The 20,382-nt window shown below is 41.2% G+C and overlaps 1 protein-coding gene across 7 annotated transcripts in view; it reads right to left on the bottom strand.

Moving 5' to 3' along the window:
• The window catches only part of pcdh19 (protocadherin 19), an 84,174-nt gene extending 67,445 nt beyond the window's left edge, over window positions 1–16,729 (bottom strand). For 2 of the 7 annotated variants that reach the window (XM_023328629.1, XM_023328630.1), the window contains exons 1-2: window positions 13,521–16,729; window positions 7,608–7,953 (exon numbers count right to left, since the gene is read on the bottom strand). In XM_023328629.1, coding sequence (XP_023184397.1) covers window positions 7,608–7,953; window positions 13,521–15,652 — 2,478 coding nt within the window. In that variant the 5' untranslated portion in view covers window positions 15,653–16,729. The remainder of the gene's footprint in view (window positions 1–7,607; window positions 7,954–13,520) is intronic. The other 5 variants (XM_023328633.1, XM_023328634.1, XM_023328631.1 and 2 more) reach the window with 3 other exon arrangements.
• Between the last annotated feature and the right edge of the window lie 3,653 nt (window positions 16,730–20,382).

The following is a 20,382-nucleotide window of genomic DNA, read 5'->3' as shown; positions in this document are numbered from 1 at the left end:
GAACACCCAATACAGAAAAGAAAAGACATGATTGCTTTCTGTAAAGGTCACCATGATTTGTGGAAAATAATCTCGCCCTCATCCGAACACTGCATTTTGCAGAGAGAAATAACACGTTTCAGGCAGCAGGAACACAGGTTGAGAAAAATCATTGCCATTCTATAAATAGATCTCGCTCCCCACTCCTCGTCTTCCACGTTTCTCTCCCTGCAATTTGCCAGGACTTGGCGTTTTCCTTGCCGCGCTCTCCCTCCGTACAATCTGTACGAGTCGAATGCAGTTAAGGACACTCGCGGTGACATGCATACGTCAGGCGCTGTCACTCATGTGTTTTGACTGTTAAGCTCTTCTGGCCGGATGCTCTGATCCTAACAAGAGGGTGGCAACCCAGCGGGCCCGGCTGCTCCTGACTGGCTGCCTGCGGATGTTATGTCAGTTTGTTGTACCTCCGCGACATCGGGGGTGACATGCGGCGTTGGGGGTTGTTGGCGGGTTGGGGTCAGGGCTATAAAAACCTAACCAAGTGTTAAACCATCACTGCTTGCCAGGGAGCAGAAAACCATCTCGTTGAGTAATGTCACTCAGTCACCCTTGGCCACACCCTCACTTCGCCTTAAACGTGAAAGGAGGAGCCAGCGGTGGATGATGCCGAGTCCATCACTGTCACGCTGCTAATTTGCTCGTGGCAGACAGCTTTATTTCACCTTATAAACAGTGACACTTAAAAAGCAGCAGAGCGGTTCTTAAAATCGCTCCCTTACAAATGACCTCCCTAAATAATTAACAGGTTCGTCTGCCGCTAAATCGGAGCTCATCTGAAGCTTCTGGTGATGAAAGATTATTTGCCAACTGCTTCGAGAAGGAGGAGACTTTAAAGACTGAGTTATACACCTGCTGAAGTTTCCAAATTCTAAAATATATATTAAAGACACGCTGTAGAAGATCAAAGACTTCTATAGCTCTTCCTTTATTGCAAAATATTTGTCATGATTAGTCTCTGACAAACTGTTGAGCGATAAGAGGCTTATACAGACTTGCGTATTTTTATATATAAAGCTGATAAACTTATACATTTTTAAAGGATGTCTGTGCAAGCATTCATCCGCAACAAGACAGACGGGACAAGATGAGAGAAAGACGAGGCTCTGCTTTCAATTTCTGCTCCTCTGCTATCTGTGTTGTTTTTCTCCCAGTTACACTTTCAGCCAGCAGTGATGTCCTCCACTTTATGTCAATCACAGCTTGCTGAAGACAACAAACAAACAAACAATCAAAGCTAAAGCATTTTGCAAGAATCAGTCTGCAAAGATGAAATGAAAGAGAAGCCGGAATAACTTATCCCGACTACTCAGAAGATTCACAATGCTAATATGATTTGTTTTGTTGTTTTAAAATCGAACATCTGCTGAGATAAGAATATAAAATATTCATTCCTCTTCCGTGTTTTTACACTCTGTCGTGTCACAATTACAAACTTGACTGTTTTATTGGGATTTTATGTGACACACCAACACGAAGCAGCATGTAACAGTAAGTGGAAGGATAAAATGACACTTTCTCTACAAAATGCAAATTGAGCAGAACTTTGACTAGGCCATTCTCAATAATAAATACACTTTGGTATCAACGTTCATCTATTTAGCTCTCACCAGCTTCCCTGTTCCCCACAGCATGATGCCGCCACCATCTTGTTATAGACAGCATTGATTTTTCTGCACAAAAGCTACATTTTTGGCTTTCTTCTGTCAGGAAAAGTGTGGAAAAAGTTTAAAGTATCTGAATACTTCTTCAACAACTGTGCATATGTCACATAAAAAAAAAAGTTAGCGTTAAATATTGAATATTGAAACCTTTTCTCCTGCTTTCGCTCATGTTTATTTATCCAAAACGTTGACGTCCCTTTTTCATATAAATATCCGTGTACAAAAGCAACATAATGTCTGGAAGTGAATTCATGAGTGAGTGAGTGAGTGAGTGAGTGAGTGAGTGAGTGAGTGAGTGAGTGAGTGAGTGAGTGAGTGAGTGAGTGAGTGAGTGAGTGAGTGAGTGAGTGAGTGAGTGAGTGAGTAGGGGGAGAATAGCACTTTAACAGATGTGTAGCATGACATCTATTTTGCATGCTCAATATGACACATTTGAATGCCTGCATGCATATTTTCCCGATGTGAAGCAACAGCCTCAGCGGAACCACTCCCTGTTGTTCCTCCCACGTAAATGCCAAAAACATCCTTACTCACAAGGAACAAAAAAACCCCCAAAAAAACCCACGATGAGCGCCGCCATGTTGACGGATTTGTTTCACTTTTTTTTCTAGTCCAGCTGGTTTTAATAGTATATGTTACTGATTTCTGTTTGAAGTTAAAATTACCATTAAAAACCATTAAAACTCATGAAATGGTCCCAAAATGAGCAGCACAGTGAGCATCTGGAGGAAGAATGCTCCAGTTGTCAGATAACTTTTACTCGTGGGACTCGGTCTCAGATGAATACTAAACATCCTGCACCATGCAGGGCGATCTCCAGCCGACGTTTTTATAAATTCACCTGACATCTTTTACAGATTGATTTATCATCCCTCTAAAGGAAAAATCATGACTCTCTTACCTGAATTATGTTAATTGATATAGTAAAATCGCCAATTTTCCTGCTCTGCTCATTATCAGGATTCACAGGTGTGAGAAGCCTTACTGCAAATTACAAATTCAAAAACAGATTCTAGCCAAAGGCCATTCCTTTACTGTATAATTGTCTCCCCCCCAACAAGTGATTCACTATAATTAAGCCATGGAAGACAGCTTTATTCTCCGGTGAGCATTCATATTAGTGCTACTACAGGCGGGTCTCACAAACATCTCACAGCTGACGCTTTAAAGACAATGGATAGTTATGTTCAAGGAGGAATCTACAGGCTTACATTGTCACAAGGGACAATGCAATACACACAATGTACCTGCAGGTAGGAAGCCTTCAGGGAGACCTGTCACTGTTATCTTGGCCGACTCTGCCGTGTCTGTGTGTCTTTAAGAGGAAAAGCCAGACTCCAGCTGCTCGGAAACAAGCAGGATGCTCGCTGGCCCACATAAACTAACAACAGAGCACAACTCTGAATTAATCACATACATAAATTAAGAATAAACAAAAAACTGTATCCTTATTTACAAGAGAATAATCACAACCGTCCCTGCTGTAGGGACTGTAAACCAGATAATCTGGTTGTGACCAGAAACGGTTGATTTTCGGTTTTATAAACCCTGATTGGCCGATGGGAAGCTCTAATTAAAAAAAAAAAAGAGAGAAATAGAGAAGAAAGGTACAATAATCAAAGTGAAATCAAATACTAAAGAAATCAGGCCAGTTAATGCAGTTAAAGGCATTCGGTGTGGATGCTCTTACTGAGAGAACCTTATCAGAGAATACCATGAAGAAGCGTTGCTACAAAATCTGAATATTGGAAGCAATTTAAGACATGTCTGCAATTTATTCAGACAGTCAAGAGAGAGCAAAACTTCAGCAGATATGAACATATCACAGAAGATCCTATTGAACTTTCATCCTCTGTCTATCATGGGGTGGATTAGGAAAAGCATTTTGGAAATCTCAGAGTGAAAATAAGGATCTAAATCTCTTAGGGATGTTGTGTCCACACTTTACCGACCCAAAATATAACAGGAAATACTTATGGCCCTGACTATTGGTTGACTGATATTAGGTTAATTGGAACAGCGTAAAACAGGAAGCAAAATCATCAATTACTTACTATTTGTTTTTTAACCGTTTCATGCATAGCGGATAATGCAGGGACAGCCATCTCAAAGCCATTTTCTTGTGTTTCTTGTGAATTTGTATGTTATAAATGCACATAGACCACTGAAGTTGACACTAGTACATCATACAATATACTGCCAACTACTGGCCATCCACTGCAAGTACAAGATTTTTTTTTGTTAAATCCAATATGGCAGACAGACGAAAAAGCAAAGAACATCCAGTCCCTCCTTCTACTGTAGAAAAAAATAATATCAAGTAACCCCTAAAGACTAATACTACTGATGTATTTTACAAATAACAACTTTGTGTTTGGAGAAAATTCCAATTGATCACAAAGAAAAAAAATCCTAGAATTTTTTTTGGTTTTACAAATCCCCCCTTTTCTCCCCACTTTTTTATGCTTTAAAAAATGTTTTAAAACATTTGGAAAAAAATCGTGACATAAAGGATCATAACTCGTTCCATAAAGGGTTAATATTAATAGCATAAATATAATTTATTATGATTATGTTTCCATCAGCTTGGTATTTGCACTTGTTGTATTTGCACTGTAAATCAGAAAACTATAATAAAAAATGAGTTAAAAGTAGTTAAAAAATGAGCCATGTGTACTTTTAAGGTTGCAGTCAGGCTGAATTTATATTCTTTTAGTGGTACAAAGAATGCAGTATGATCACAACCAGACCATCGCTGGTGTCCTAACCAGTCAGAGGGATTTGGGTCAAGAACTTGTGAGGTCAAGTGGTTTCAAATCCAAACAACAAAGCCATTATCAGCCATTCCACCGCTGCTGTTTGTTTGTTCTATAAATGGTATTGTAATTAAACTAAGCACATTTTTTATTCAAGAGCCACATCTGTACATACCGGATGCTTCTGTCTCTTGCAAATGTCACAGTGGGGAGGAGGGGAAACAGTGACAACTGGTGTAGTGCGGGTCGCTCTGTTGGAGGCTGAGGCGTGCTCCTGCTGCCACTCTGCACATCTCCCACACACATAGTTGCTTTTCTCAGGCCAGATAAAATGTGCACAGACTGGGTCAAAGAGATGTTTGTCAACATCAAGTGTAAGAAGGAGCGAGGTGGAGGCTGCATGCTAAGCAGCTCCTGCCTCTATCAAGCCAATCAACTGGCCCTTAGAAAATGAGAAAACGTGGACACCTGGCACTAAGACTCCAGCTTCACCCTCCTTATCTGTCTATCTGCCCTCACACCGCTCCATCAAGACAACTCCGGGCTTTGCATAATGAATCATCAAAATCAATCTCCTCTCCTATTTGCCTTCCTCTTCTCTTTTTCATTAGCCGGCACAAATAACGGGAGTCCTAATCCTGAGTCTAACGCAGTTTTATTGGATGCTTCAGCCACCGACGTGCAACACTGCAAGCATTTTTTTTCTGTCTTGGAGCACTGGTATCAAATATTTAGTTAGTTGGCTGCGAAATGGTGGAAATTATCTGCAAAAGTACACAGCATGTAATACTTTAGGATTTGTTTGTTGTTTACTTCAGGGCTGGTCATTACATCCCCTCGCTTTTTCCTCCTTTGTTGTTTTGTACGTCTCAGACACAACTTTTTGAAGGAAAAAGGAAGCATTTTGTTCCTGCTTTGATAGTTTACTGTGAGGAAATGTATTATTTTTTCCCCCAGGTAAAACATTTACCAGCAGGAGTTAATAAGGTTTGATGAGGAGGTTCCAATCTGTCTTATTTTATGCCAGTGAGCTGACCCAAATAGGAACTGGAACCAAAATGAATGGATATATGGGGAAATTATGGCTCGACAATAAATCAATAACTATATACTGTATATCAGGACCGACAGGTGATCAATATTAACAGATAATTCATCTGACCGAATATTCAATATTCAATGAGAGATTTAGGCAGAGGAAGGGTTTTATCTTCTCAACCTCTCAACAGGAGCTAAATAGGGTTAGTGGAATCAACTATCTCACTCACTCTTTGGTTACCTGGCAACTCATTCTTTCGTTACCTAGCAACAACCTGTTGAGTAACTTGCAGAGCAGCAGTTTAAGGTTTTGCCTCTGTACTTCATAACTGTTTAAAACTAAAAAAGAACTGCATGGAGTGAAAACTGTGGAAGGTTGTGCCACCAGTCTGGCAGCATTGCAGGTATTTAAAACCGAAAACAAACCAGTAATTATCAATATCGACAATTATCGCTATAGAGTGATATGAAACACTTAAATCGTGATAGGTTTTTCAGCCATATCATTCAGCCCTAGGTTAAATAGACATTTTCTGAAAGTCGTACACAATTGAATAAAGTTATAAGAGAGATTTTACCACTTTATGACAAGAGAAAAACTCCTTTAAGAAGAAAAATAAATTGATATACAATTGTACGAACACCTACGTAGGAACACCTCTATATTTTTCTACACTGTTTGCCTCTTAATAATTGACCAATTTGTTTCCTGGGGAAGGTACGTTCTCCATTATTCATTACAGCCAACTGGACAACAGGTGGGAATTTCCCTCCTTTTGTAAAGCAATTTTGACACCGACACTGTAGGATACCCTGACCCACCATATATATAAAACATCCACTGACCACCACAAAGTAACACCCCAAAAACAGCATCTTATCCCTTACACCTGTGCTATTCCAGCCCACTCGCTCACCCAGAGTGGCTCAGACAGGCCCAGTAAATCAGCAAGCCTGTAAGTAGGTCTCATTGACCCCTCAGTGTCCAATAGCGCCTGGATCTCTCTGGATCATCCGCTCAATATATCAATATCCATCCTGTTTCTTGTTTTAAGACCCCCACTCCCAAGCCAACACTCCCCACTCTCCCCACACTGAATGTCAAGCAGAGATTGGACTCATCAATTTCAGGAATGTGTGCGTGCAGTGGAGCTTTTTGTATGAGTAAGCATGGCACATAAACTCATAAAAACACATGGCCTAATGCACTTTCCCTCTCTTTCAGACACACATAAATGTCCCGATCTCCTATGAGAGAAATGGGTCAAGAACAGAAAGAGGGAGATTGCCAAAAGAATCCAGTAGACGAGTTCATACATGCAGAAATCCATAAAGTAAAGATCAGCGGCTCGGCATACACCTGTCAGCTTGAATAGTCAGACTTTCATTGCTCTGCCAGAGCAGCGTGTGGTATGTCAGGGCAATTCGAGCGGCCATGCGACAAACGCTGCAGCCAATCGGACGACATACAGATTCAAGCAATGATTACTCTTTCTGTTAGCCCCTGAATTGATGTGTGCAGGAGCTGATTAGCCGAGTCAATACATCTGGCAGGTGCACAAACTCTTGTTCGTTTTGCAGAGGCTCAGCACACAACCGAACATGGAGAGAGAGAGAAAGAAAGAACAAACAAAGGAACAAAGAAAGGAAAAGAAGAAAGAAAAGGTAAACAAGTGCAGTTAGAGAGGCCAAATATTCCACTTTGTCAGGCCTCCAGATTGTGCTTAGCAAAGCGTTCTGATCACAGGTCAGCTCCAGCCTTTAGGCACCTTGAAATGCCTTGAAGGATTCCACTCTACTGACACATTGCCATATTGAATAGCTCAGCTTTTCCATCAGCAACAAATATTTCCTTGACACAAAGTGCTTTGATGCAACTGAATGCCAAATATGTCTAGACAATAGGCTGTGTTGAGAGAGAGGTTTGCTTTGTTAGAGGCTAGTTTGACCTAGGAGACCTTTTAATTACACTTGATGAAAAACTAAACGTTCAAAGTTATGTTCTTGCCGCTACATTCGTGTTAAATCAATTTTCTCCTTCTTTAACCGCCAACAGGCAAAGGTAGTCCAGCCAAAGATCAAGGACATAGCACATTGGATTGTATCTCACCTCTGGCAGTGGCATGCCGTTGATGATGAGGTCTGGCTGCTGGTGACCCTGCCCTGTGAACGAGTGCTGATAGCCGTGGTTGGGGGCCGCATTGCGTGAGTTCTGGTTCTCCACGTTGAGGAAGGTGCTCTCGGAGCGCCTGCAGCCCAGTGGCAGGCTCTGCTGGTGGTAGTCGAAGTAGTTGAGCGAGGAGGTGAGAGATGAGCAACTCACCACATTCATCTTGTCTGTCTCCTCGACGTCTCGCGGCACCAGGCGGATGTCGTTCTTGCTCAGCTTCTTCTTCTTGCTGGATTTTTTCTGGTTGCCATAGGAGTACTCCGCCACCCTGCGCAAGTAGAAGAAACTGAACAGACTCAATAAAGCAGTGCTCTGTCTTCCCCAACCAAGCCCACACAGTCAAAGAGCCTCGGCCCCGTCATGCTGGGTGGGGTGCCAGGCGAAAGCTCATAGCCAGGGCCGGACTTAAAGCTGCTGCTGTTTTCTATCTTGGCTTGTTGGTGGTGTATTAAGACATGAGGAAATGAAGTAGATTCTGTGTAGCATAAAGTCATTTAGGAAATATGAGTGTTGCTATTTGTGCCTCCATTCTTAAAGGTGTACATGTATTGGGACCAAGGGTGAGTAATTCACTGTGGCGCTGCATCAGGACAAGGTGTGTTACTTTACAGTTTAGAGTTACACACTCATCTTTTGCTTGCAAAACAAGTAGTTTTCCCACATTATAAGGTACTTGTACTTTTTCATCAGTGTAGAAAAAGTACAGCTTAATAAGTAGGGGCTTATTTTATTGATTTAAAATAAGTCCCTACATCTTGCAGAAAACTTACTTGTAAGTTAGTTTTGTCTTTAGATATTTAACTTAAAAGCTAGATTGAAAATACTTCATAAGATTTTGTGTTTTTGCAGTGTAGTTGGTGAGTTGATTATTTTGGAATATAAAATCAAAATAATCCTAGATAGTCCCTAGATAGTCAGATCATTTATTTGCCAAATTAATCAGAAAGCATACATAGTAAAGCATCAAATTCAGTTTAACTTTCAAGCTTCCCATGCTAGTACATTTTCATCAGCACAGACAGAGCGTTTGCATAGCTTTATATGAGATTAAAAAAGGTTTTTTTGAAGGGTTATTGCTACAATCTTTGAGGAGTAGTTGTGGTATACTGTGTCATGGTAGCTTGTTTTATCTAATAAATTATGTACACTACAGTGTTAAATACCTTGTAAGTTGATTCTGAAGCATTGTTTACCGAAGGCATTGTGTTTTCTTTGCTCTTAAATTACAAAAGCATGATAGGGGTACTTGAGATGGTACAAGTAAACTGAGGCAAAAGTCCAAAACTACACAGCCACAGAAACATATACATACTCCAGGGCTGCATAATATTAGAACTGCAACAATGTTTAAATTTTGTTAGATTTCTTTTTCATTGCAAGCCTTCTTTTGTTTTGATGTATTTCAGTGACCGAGTTACTGATACTCACTTCGATACTTTACCAGTTTGGTTACATTTTTGTATGGAAGAAGACATTCCTACAAATGGTGGCATCTTTATAAGAAACCTTTCAGAAAAGACAAGTACAAAGATTGTTTCAGAAAAACTATTTTAATGTGGACATGGCCTAGAAAGACTCAGTCAATATGCACCTTTGCAACGTTTTATCTCTGCTTCACAAATATGCATGATGATTTATTTTTCTCCAACTTCTAAACAGTTAAATATTTATAAACCAGGGTCTGTAAAGCTTTTTGTTTTGTTTTAGAACCTTTATATATTTTGGAGATAAATGCTCATAAAACACTGAAATCTCTCACATAATTTAATTCAAATAAATATGATGTTCTGAACTTCTACTGTATTTCTACTTATATTGGTTCTGATCTCCTTTTGGGACCAGTTACAAAATCTGACACATTTTGAGCCCTGATCAGACCCCAGTTACTGAGTGACCTGCTGCTGACATGTATAATTTATTGCAGTCATGTAACCTCATTTCTTTACTCTAGACCACAAGTATTACTTTAAATTGTTGGTTGTCAAAATAGGCCTTAAATGTCATTCTGGAAGGCACAAATTTATGCGTGGCTGGCAGATGGCTCCAGTCCTTACCCGAAGTAGTCGGGTACGAAATGAGCAAAGCTGCAAAGGCACAAAATGGCAATGAAGGAAAATTACTAGTACTCCCTAAACACCTTCAAAATTATGTGTACCTATTACTCTGTTGCAACAATCATGAAGTAAAAGCAACCTGTGTGGACTGGATACCAAGACTGGCTCTGGCCCACTTCCTCCTAAAATCCGGCCCTGTTCAAAGCCCCTGTGCGACTGTGAAACGGCACACAGGGGTGACCCACCACACCCGGCCTGCAGTGGGGCCGTCGTAAATGTTTGTTTGCATTTGCATGCTCAACAATCAACATGTCACAAACAGGCTGAAAATGCAAACATGCCAAAACCACAGAAGCAAAACAAAAAGGAACACACTGAACCTGAGAGGCACCACCGGTATATGCAATCATATTCAAAGCACAGAACACTCACTGATTCCAGTTTTTTTCTTTCATTAGCAAGCAGGCCCACAAGCAATATAGAAAAGCAAGAGAACTGCAGATTCAAATTTGTTCGACGGCTCTCTGTGACTTCTGCAAACTGAAGCTGAGCATTTTGACTTTAATAAGAGCAAATGAGCAACAGAGCTATGCTTTATCAAAGGATGCTCACATTGGGGGAAATGTCTACTCTTTGCAGAGCCTTGCAGTTTCTCCACAGAATAACAGATGTTAAGTAGTCCAGTGATGACTACAGCCCTCACAGGACATATTTACCATCATGTCTGGTGTTAGTTTTTTTGTTGTTGTTGCAAATTTTACTTTACAATCTCTACTGACTCAAACTCTGAAAGGTAGAGTCTAATTCGATAAGATAATCCCTGTGGCTTATGTCCTTTATTAGATCCATAACAAGGATAGAGATATCTGTGAAATTGCAATCTCTGTTCCTGTCACTTTCTGAAATTTCTCTGCTCTACTCAGCCACACTGGTCTTTGGTATTCACCCCAGTGCAGCACCAGGGCTATCACTTTTTTTGTTTGTCTTTTCATTTGCGTCTTGTTACAAGCACATAACCTCAATCAGCTCCTTCTTGATGCAGAGGGAAAGAACCTGGTAGAAAATACAACATCTCTCCTTTTTTTCCCCATCCTTCGTTTTCACATGTTCTCTCCGCCTTATGCCCAAATCGAAATCTTGGAAGAGAGAACTTCAGAGCAAGACAGACTGACAGAGGACAAGCAATAAATTGGAGATAACTGCTCCTCATATTCGAGGTGGTGACTGAGAAGCAGAGCACATCAGCGCTGATTAAAGCTCCCAGCGGGGAGACGGGCTCACAATGGGAGAGAGGAAAGTACTGGGAGCAGTTTTGAATTTCGAATTTGTTGTTTGTCTGTCACTGTGCCTTCGCTGCACAAAATGTATGAGTGACATTTAAATAAGAGCAAATGTTTTTAATCAAGCTGTAACTTCACAGATTTTTTTTCCTCTATTTTCAATCAAAGCTAATTCAAAATTACATCTGGAAAAGTATTTTTAGTCAGACAGGAAAGATGACTTCTCCGGGTCAACTCTCAAATGTGGAGCAGCAATCATTTCTGATGCTTTCCGTCAAGAAATACTTAATTTCCATATCTAATCTTGTCAGCTGAAAACATTTGGGAAAAAAGAAAACTTTAAATCAGTACAGTAGAAATAAAAATCTGATTACTATTATGCTCATTTTTCTGCATTTCTTCTCCTTTTAAAAATAATGAGGTGAACCTCAAATCAACAAAATTATGTCAGGAACAAAATACGACTATAGCTTCAGGTTAAATTCTCAAATCCAATCTATATGTAAATTTTACAGTCGTAATGTGGCACATGCAGGGAAATCAAAGCCAGAGCTGATGCTCAGATTGATGAAGAAAACAGAGTTCGCAGAAAGGCATCAAAAGAGGGGGGAATAATCAGCTGCTTTTATCCATAAACCTGCCTCCTAACAGTTCATGACACTCATGTAACTGATAATATCTTCTAAGGCACAAGCCTAATCTCCTACATTTATTTTAGAGTAGCTCCTTCTGATGTGCCTTGATGAAAACAGAGGGGAATCGGAGTGATCCTGGAGGACTGTCCATAATCACAGCAGATTAGAGCCGATAACAGCCAATCAGCCACGGTGGACGTTAAATAATAAATGTCCCGGACTGCCATTGAGGCAGCAGGACGTTAATTGTCCGGCAACACATCCGCAAATTGAACATGACAGTCGAACCGTCGTATTTATGAGTCAATTGGTTACAATGGAAGGATTAAATCCATCAATCACCGTTTGCCTTAATGCAGAACAGTGGGCCTCAGCAGAATGTGTCTGATTTAAAGCAGTCGGGTTCATGTAGGTCTACTTCAGCTGTGGAGCCGAGAAGGGAGAGAGAGAAAAGGGAGAGGAGGGGCGAGAAACGATCTGCAGTCCTCACATACAGGGCCTCTACATGCTGCATGGTAAAAAAGCAATGCACTGTCAACTGGCACAATCGCATTCACACACATTCCAGGGTTCCTACGCAGTCTGGAAAAAGTCAGGATTTTGATTTATCTAAATATTTCAAAAATGCCATTTCCGGGAAAAAGAAAGAAAGAGAAGTTTTTTCATTGATTCATAAATAGAGGGCATCCTTCAACGCACACTTGTTAAAATTTAAGACAAATTATTACATTTCGCCTTTCTTTCTTTTTCTTTTCTTTTTTTCTACTACAGCCTCTTAGATAAGGGTTTGATACTGAATCTGCCATTTCTTAAATGGGTGTGGAAACCTTTTCTTAGTAAACAAAAAGATAGTCCACATCACCAACTGTGATTTAAAGTATCTGTAGTTAATGTAGGACAACATAAGCCATATTGAGCCATATTTGACAAGTTGTAAATTTTGAAGTGTCTATATGCCAAAATTAAACTAAAACAGCCCTCAGGAGCATTATTTTACAGAAAATAAAAGCCAATTAGGTACATATATAGTAGGTCAAATATACAAGATGTGATAAACTCCCAGACGTAAAAAATCTGGAATCTGATTTTAAAATTGACAAAATTTGGATAAGAACAGACACCATTCCTGGTTTCATTATCTAAAATATTCTTAATTTTTGAAAAATAAATGGCTTTTTACATTCATAGCAGCCATTTGACTGGATTTTTTGCCTCGGTTTTACTTGGATCTTCTGTTTGTGAATTGTTGTTGTTTTGTACTCAAGATATCCACATATTTATGTTACAAGAATTGTAGAAACCAGTGTTAGTTTTTTTTATATATGGCCCACCACCCAGGGTGCTCTTCTGTCAGGGGCGGCACGAGTGATTCATCAAAATTATGTTTATATATTTCTGCCACTTGTGCCCTGCACATATTTTTAATTGCTGTTTCCATTTTCCTTCAGTGTTGGAATGAATACAGAGTAAATTTGACTCTAAAGTATGTTTCTGATCACGGGTTCTGATAAGTTTAAGCTGAACTAAAGTTTTTAAGGTAAATTTATTTTATTTTTTATATCTAGCTGAAAATATAAAATAGATCAATCAAATCTGAAAGTGATTACTTTTCATGAAATACTATTTTCTTAAAAACAGTAATTAAAAAAAAACTTTTGTCATATTTGTGAAAACACACACAAAAAGTGCTTTTGTAATGTTTATGTAGTTTGAGAGGAACGTAAATATTGGGCCTGAGGGATCTGGTTGCCCAGGGCGCCTTTCATATCAGGACCACCACTGGCTGAACTATTTATAAATTTGAGTGTAGAAAAAAAAATGAATTTTGAAATATGAACATTTGTAGGAACCCTGACATTCACATTTCCTGTGTTCATTCAGTACCTGCAGTTGTATGTCCGGATCTCCTTGTTGTCCCTTTTGCATTTGACCGCCACAAAGATCATGGTGATGAAGAGGATGGCCGCAATGGAGCCCAGGGCGATGATGAATATGAGGGACAGGTTGACGGGTCCGATGGTCTCTTGGGCGTTCAGATCCGGAGAGAGGTACACCACGATGTAGGCCGAGGCAGAGAGGGAGGGTTTGCCATGGTCCCTCGCCACCACTGTGATCTCATAGGTGGACTTGGCGTTCTCCCCAAACATCCTGGTGGAGCGCACCTCTCCATTCACCTGGTCGATCTCAAAGAAGGCCCTATCGCCCTCTGAGATGGTGTAGGTCAGCCGCCCGTTCTCCCCTTCATCATAGTCATCAGCTTTCACCTGGGTCACCATGTACCCCACCCCGGCATTCCTCGGGATGGAGACCTCCGCTGTACCGTTGACCAGCGGAGGGTTTGTCATCACAGGCGTGTTGTCGTTGACGTCCAGCACCACAATGCGAACTGTGGCGTTGCTGGACAAGGACGGGTTGCCATTGTCTCTTGCCAGAACTTTGAAGTCAAAAGTCCTGGTGTATTCATGATCAAACGATCTCATGGAGTAAATGCGGCCTGATGGGTTTATGCTCACGTATGTGTTTACATCCATGTGCTTAATCTCACCAGGGACTATAGAGTAGGAGACTGTGCCGTTCATGCCCAGGTCTGGGTCCTCTGCTGACACAGCCAGCAGACAGGAACCTGGGAGGTTGTTCTCCATCACCATCTCTTGATAGTGTGGCTTTAGGAAGTGTGGCGGATTGTCATTCTCATCTGTGACTTTGACCACCAGAGATTTGGTGGCACGTAGCTGAGGGATGCCGCTGTCCTCTGCCTGGATGGTCAGGTTGAAGGTGTCCTTCTGCTCTCTGTCCAGCCTCCCGTCGACCAGAATGGTGGAGAAGCTCTCATACTCTTGCAGCCTGAAGGGAACATTGCCCTGCAGGGTGCACTTCACTTTCCCGTTGGCCCCCGAGTCCTTATCTGACACCCTCACCAGCGCAATCACATACCCACGCTGCGCGTTCTCACTCACTTCCACCATCTCCGTGTTCAGAGAGAGCAGGCTGATCACAGGTGGGTTGTCGTTCGTGTCCATCACGTTCACTGTGACTTTGCAGTGAGCCGGGATGGAGTTGGGACCCAGATCTTTGGCCTGGACGTCGATCTCATAGATCTGCGTGGTCTCGTAATCCAACACGCCGTTGACGGTGATGATCCCCGTCCTGGGGTCAATTTTGAAAGCCTCCCTCGTTTTCTCGGTGACGTAACTGTTGAACGAGTACACAACCTCTCCATTAGTGCCCTCGTCAGGATCAGTGGCGTTCAGGTCTATGACTAATGTGTTGACGGGGGAGTTCTCCATCACATTCACCGTGTAAACCGGCTCGTCAAAAACGGGGTTGTTGTCATTAGAATCTATCACTTTAATGTTTAACTGGACCGCGCCTATCTTCGGAGGGTCTCCTCCGTCCTCTGCGCTGATTTCATACGTATAGTGGGACTGGGTCTCTCTGTCTAAAGATTTCTGCACAACAAGCTCTGCGATCTTGGATCCGTCCCCTCTAGTTTTTATTTCTAGTCCGAAAAGCTCGTTTGGGGTGATGGAATAGGACTGCACTCCAAAGATCCCCGAGTCCGGATCGCTCGCACCCTCTAGGGGAAACCTGGTACCAGGGGACGCGTTCTCGGAAATTTCTATGTCAATGTGGCTCGTTGGGAACCGGGGCGCGTTGTCGTTCAAATCCTCGATTTCAACTTTGATTACGCAAATCTCCATGGAGTTTGACATCACTTCTAGGGAAACAATGCACTTCGGGTTCTGTCTGCAAACTACATCCCGATCTATCTTCATCTGGGTTGTAAGTATCCCGGCCGGACTGAGTTCCACCCATCGCGGTTCTGAGTTGGAAATAACCCTCAAGTAAGGAGGCTGCGGCGCAATCTGAAATTCCTGCTTGAGCGCGTCCCTCGTAACGTTCCCAATCACCGACCCGGGCTTCATCTCCTCGTTTATTCCATATTTCAGGTTGATAACAGCCTCAGTTCCGACCCAGAATAAAAGGAAAACGGAGGCTAGTTGTATTAATTCCATCTCCAGGGCTTGCTGTTGAACCTGTTGAGTTTTTCTGAAGAATTACGCACAAGGATGCGCGTCAAAAATAGGAGAAAAAAACGCGCAGATAAATCATCTCTTTAAAAAAACTAAGTTTGATTGAATGTCTCTTCTATATGTAGTCAATGAGCTCTAATTCTAACAAGTACCTATTTGATTCTTCTCAGGCAGAGCACATCCTCCGGTCTGCTGCAGCGGGAGAAACACTGAGCGCGACAGAATAGTAAAAACATGCTGAATCTTCTTACAGTTGGGATTTAGCCGTGGAAATCCGCGCAGCTCTCAAAGAGCAGAAAACTAATCTTACGCACGATTCATATGTTAAAGTGTCCATGTTTTTTAAGAGAGCAAAAGGGAGGAGAAAAAAATGCTGCAGAGACTCAAGTCCGCAGAAATCTTGATCTTTCGCGCAGATGGAGTGATGTAGCTGAAAAGTCTGTGTGAATTTCACCGCCCCGACCTGACAGGGGGTCGATATTCAGGTCGTCCCTTTTTTTGGATAAAAATAATCACTCTTTTTAATTAGAAGCAGCAATTTAAAAAAATCCTCGCATCTCAATAAAAAAAGAAGATCTTCAAGCAAGGAAATGTTCAACAGTCCGGATATCTTTTTGCGTAAAAGGGGTGCAGTTGAAGGAATGTCTCATCACATCACTCAAACTCCCGATTACCTTTTCATTTCCAGCAGATTTATCCCTTCCTCCAACCCCTTCCTCAAGTCTTCAAGCTTTCACTTCCTAATTAATTCCCTCGCATCTCACTTGGAAAGGCTAAAACAGATCCCAGTCAATAGTCCAGGCGCACAAAAAGAAATCCGCTGAAAATGCAGCCAGTTGGGATGAGGCGATGCCAGAGCTTACTGTACGTTCAAAACGCATCTCATGTGTGGCTGCAGAGAAACTGAAGCACAGTAGCCTATATCCAGCCTGACTGAGGCAGAGAGAGGGATGGAAAAAAAGAAATCACCACTCGTTGCCAGTAGGCTGTCTAGTTGACTCCAACAAGCGCTCCTCTCGCTTCGCTGGTGCACACTGGCAGACGCGCAGCTCCGAGCTGAGCGCTCAGTCTCAGGACCCGCAATCCCCTCAGCCAATCAGGGGTTACTCAGGAGGGCCGGAGCTGCTGGTGGGTGGGGCGAAGTAGAGCAATGAAACGCGGCCAACTACCTGTTCTCCTGCAGATGGAAGACTCTACAGGCAATTATGGTGTACACGCTAAACACGAAATTAGATGGTCGTTAGGGCTGCTTCCAGAAGTATGGTTCTGCGGGGATGTGGGGGGGATCACCATGGGAGTGGATCTCTGAGAGGGATTTCACGGGGGCCCACAGTAGAGAAAAAATAAGGAACCGTGTTTTTAACTCAGCAGAGACGCAGAGGAGAGGTTACGTGGGGTAACTTTCCAGAATTGTGCTCGTTTTCTCTTCTGCAACAAGCACCATGAATCTATTTCTAGTCAGATTTTTCACCGTAAAGCTTCACGCACTGTTTTGGTCATTTAAAAAAAAAAAAAAAAAAAAAAGTTTGTGGACTTCTGAGCTGGTGGTATTTGCCGAACCAGAGTTCAATTTAAAAAAAAATCCAGGTCATCGTGGTGTTTTATGGGACTCTGACAAGATTTGAATTTGAGGTAATTGTTTTGATTAAATTAATAATTCAGGATGTTGGAAGTGAGACTCTCCTTATGGGCAGTAATATCCCTGTCATCTTTATTATAAATCCAGATTAGTTGGACCTGGAGGTGAAAGCCTGACAGATACAAGACCAAACTATTCTTCTAACTCCAACAAAATAATGAAGCTTTACACCAGTGTCATGTTTGCATCACGTGGATATTTACACAGAAACTAATGATTATTAACACTGGAAATAAACGCTGGAGGCGGTGCAGCACCACTGACCTTCCTGAGGGAAGCAAGCGGTAAATGTAAAATATTTCTGCTAAGAGTAAATGTCTGACAGAAAAAGTACGTTGTTAAAAAGCAATATTTTAACTGGAGCTAGAGGGAGCACTATTTTACTGATTTTTATGTAGCCGTGCATTTCTATCAAATGTTTTACATGCTGAAATTTTAGTAAGTGTTTAATAGAAAAAGATTTTTAGTGGCACTTCTAGTAAATCCCTATCCAACGCATACATGATAATGCTTTAAAGTTCAGAAAGCAGCACCAAAAATGTTTATTTTAGATGATCCAAACCCCATGCTATCCATACTAGCATTAATTTTTATAGTGTACTAGTAAAATAAAAATAAAATCACCATGTCCCAGAATGTGTGTTGCTTAGCCCTCACATTAAGCACTTTCCATTATTTATTATAGCAGTCAAAGTGTGGTTTAGCAGCCATGTGTCAGGAAGAGGATCCCAGTTAAAGTGGATGAACTTATAGAAAATTGTTATTTCTTCACTGATAAAAATTAAGGTGGGGAAGATGAATATTTTGTGGCCCCTCATCTGGTATCCTGAGCAGCAGCTTAGTTTGCTTATGCTTTGGGCTGGGTCTGAAGGGATATTAAACGCACCAGGACTGTTTTTAGGTTCTCAAAGACTTTTCACAGCAAACAATTATCATTTGTGACATCACATGGTAATAAAAAAAAGGAAATATTTTTCTCTGCAATTTTACAGTTACTACACTACTCAGTTTTTACATTTATGATAAAATATTTTTTTTACATTTAAAATTTTGCTTTTATCAACACTTCAAAAGCATTCTCATTAAATACAAATATGAATTTCTGAAATCTATATGTTGCGAGAATTCATGTATTTGGTATCTCCAGCAGGTCGACCTATTTTCCATATTTCTGGCTTGGATTTCTTTTTATCCAAAGATTTATTTGTTATCTACTTTTAAATTTTACAAATTTCATTGCTTTTAATTTGGCTATTTACAAACTTTAGATAATTGTGATTTAGAAGTAGGCTCTTCCTTAAACATAACTACACATTTGAAAGTGTAAAGATGTATATTCTGGATTATGCAGCCCTTGGGGGTCCCCTGCTGGTCTGGAGGACTAAAGCAGCTGCATAGTTTGCCACGCCTTGGGCCGGCTTTGATGGGAAAGACTTGTCACCTCTCATCAAATGTTTTCATTACATGTTTGATTGGGATGCCTGAGGCCTCAGGGTGTTTGATGTCGGTCTTTCCAGTTAAACACGATTGAAAAAGACAGTACAGGATGAACTTCCTGTGACCTTCTGAATGTCAAAGTCAAGCCTGAGCCTGTTGATTGCAACTGTATCTGTATCATTTTACACCATTTACACGCTGATATGGTTACTTGTTGTTTATTGTACAGCCCAACTTAAGCTGCAATAATGAGACAACTACCAATATAATGACTGAATAATTGATATGGCTTAAGTTTCCATGTTGGAAAGAAATATTGACAAATCAATAAAGCACGTTTTAAAATTACATTTTGAAAGATTTTCCAATCAATAAGGCATTTGAGCTCCACTCCAAATAGTTTGCTGCTTTAGGATAATACACAGTCAACCTACAACCTGCTTCATTAAAGCTATAATTAGCTTCTCTCATATAAAAATAAATATGCTTCAGTCAGTATATGAAAACGCTTGTTATTAAGTTAATAAAGAGGAGAGTGCTGACCTACAGTCTGGAGCTCATCATCATAATAAAAGGAACAACACATCAATTAGGCCATTATTCAAAGCGACCCTTTTCTCTTATCGCCGTGTAATTCAGGCCGACGTTATAGCTGCGGCTCCTGGTGATGTGAACAACCACCAAGCGCTCCACACGCCAGACCATTCACGAAAAAAAAACCTCGCAAAGGCATTGAAAGAAAAAAAAATTAAACTAAAACTGAAGTTCTGCACATACTGCGTCCTCTTTCCTTGAAATCTCACTTCTCTTTAGATACACTCGCTAACAGCTGGCTTCTTTCTCTCTGTCGCGCACCCCAACCCACGCCCACACACACACACACACACACACACACGCACCATCTCTCCCTCTTCCCCTGCAACCACCCTGCTCGATCCTGTCGGGAGGCAGGCCGATTTCCAAGTCACAAGGGTGACACCTAGCGTCCGCAGCCGCCGCTCGGTTCTGTTAGTCCAGGTTGTCCGTCTTGCCCCCCGGACTCCTTCACCCCGAAGAAAAACAAAAGCGCTCCTCGAGAATAATAATGAAGCACATCAGCTTCCTTTCTCTATTGAAACAGAAGTCTTCATTTAGTATTCTGTCCATCACGGTCATTTAGGCTCTGAGCCACATCCAATCATTGCTAATCAATCGTGATTGGGTTCTAAATGAAGATAATATAATTTTTCGGGAAAATGGAGATGTTTGTTTTTAACTTATTTTATTTTTAGAAGCTTAAATTGAGTCAGTGCATTAAAAATGTGAGAGTATTTATCACTACTAAAAAATATGGATCTCCATTACTTAGAAACTATCTGCACCACAGTCTGTTGTATTTAGTTATCGTAGATAATTCAAGTGAGAGCAAAAGCAATATCTGTGTACAAATCTCAAATGTGTGGCATGCATTTGTGGAATCAACTTTTGCTGCAATTGCAACTGTAAAAATGGGGATTTTCTTCTACCATCTTTGCATATCTGCTCAGACTGAACTGTGAGCATCAGGTTCTCCCAACATTCACCATAAATCCTTAGTTTTGTGGCTGGAACACATTGTAGCTCTGGGTGCTGCGCTGGAAGGTAAATCTCTGCTCAA

Source organism: Xiphophorus maculatus, chromosome 23 (assembly GCF_002775205.1).
Source record: "Xiphophorus maculatus strain JP 163 A chromosome 23, X_maculatus-5.0-male, whole genome shotgun sequence".
Classification (NCBI taxonomy): domain Eukaryota; kingdom Metazoa; phylum Chordata; class Actinopteri; order Cyprinodontiformes; family Poeciliidae; genus Xiphophorus; species Xiphophorus maculatus.
This window is presented reverse-complemented; position numbering and strand designations above follow the sequence as displayed.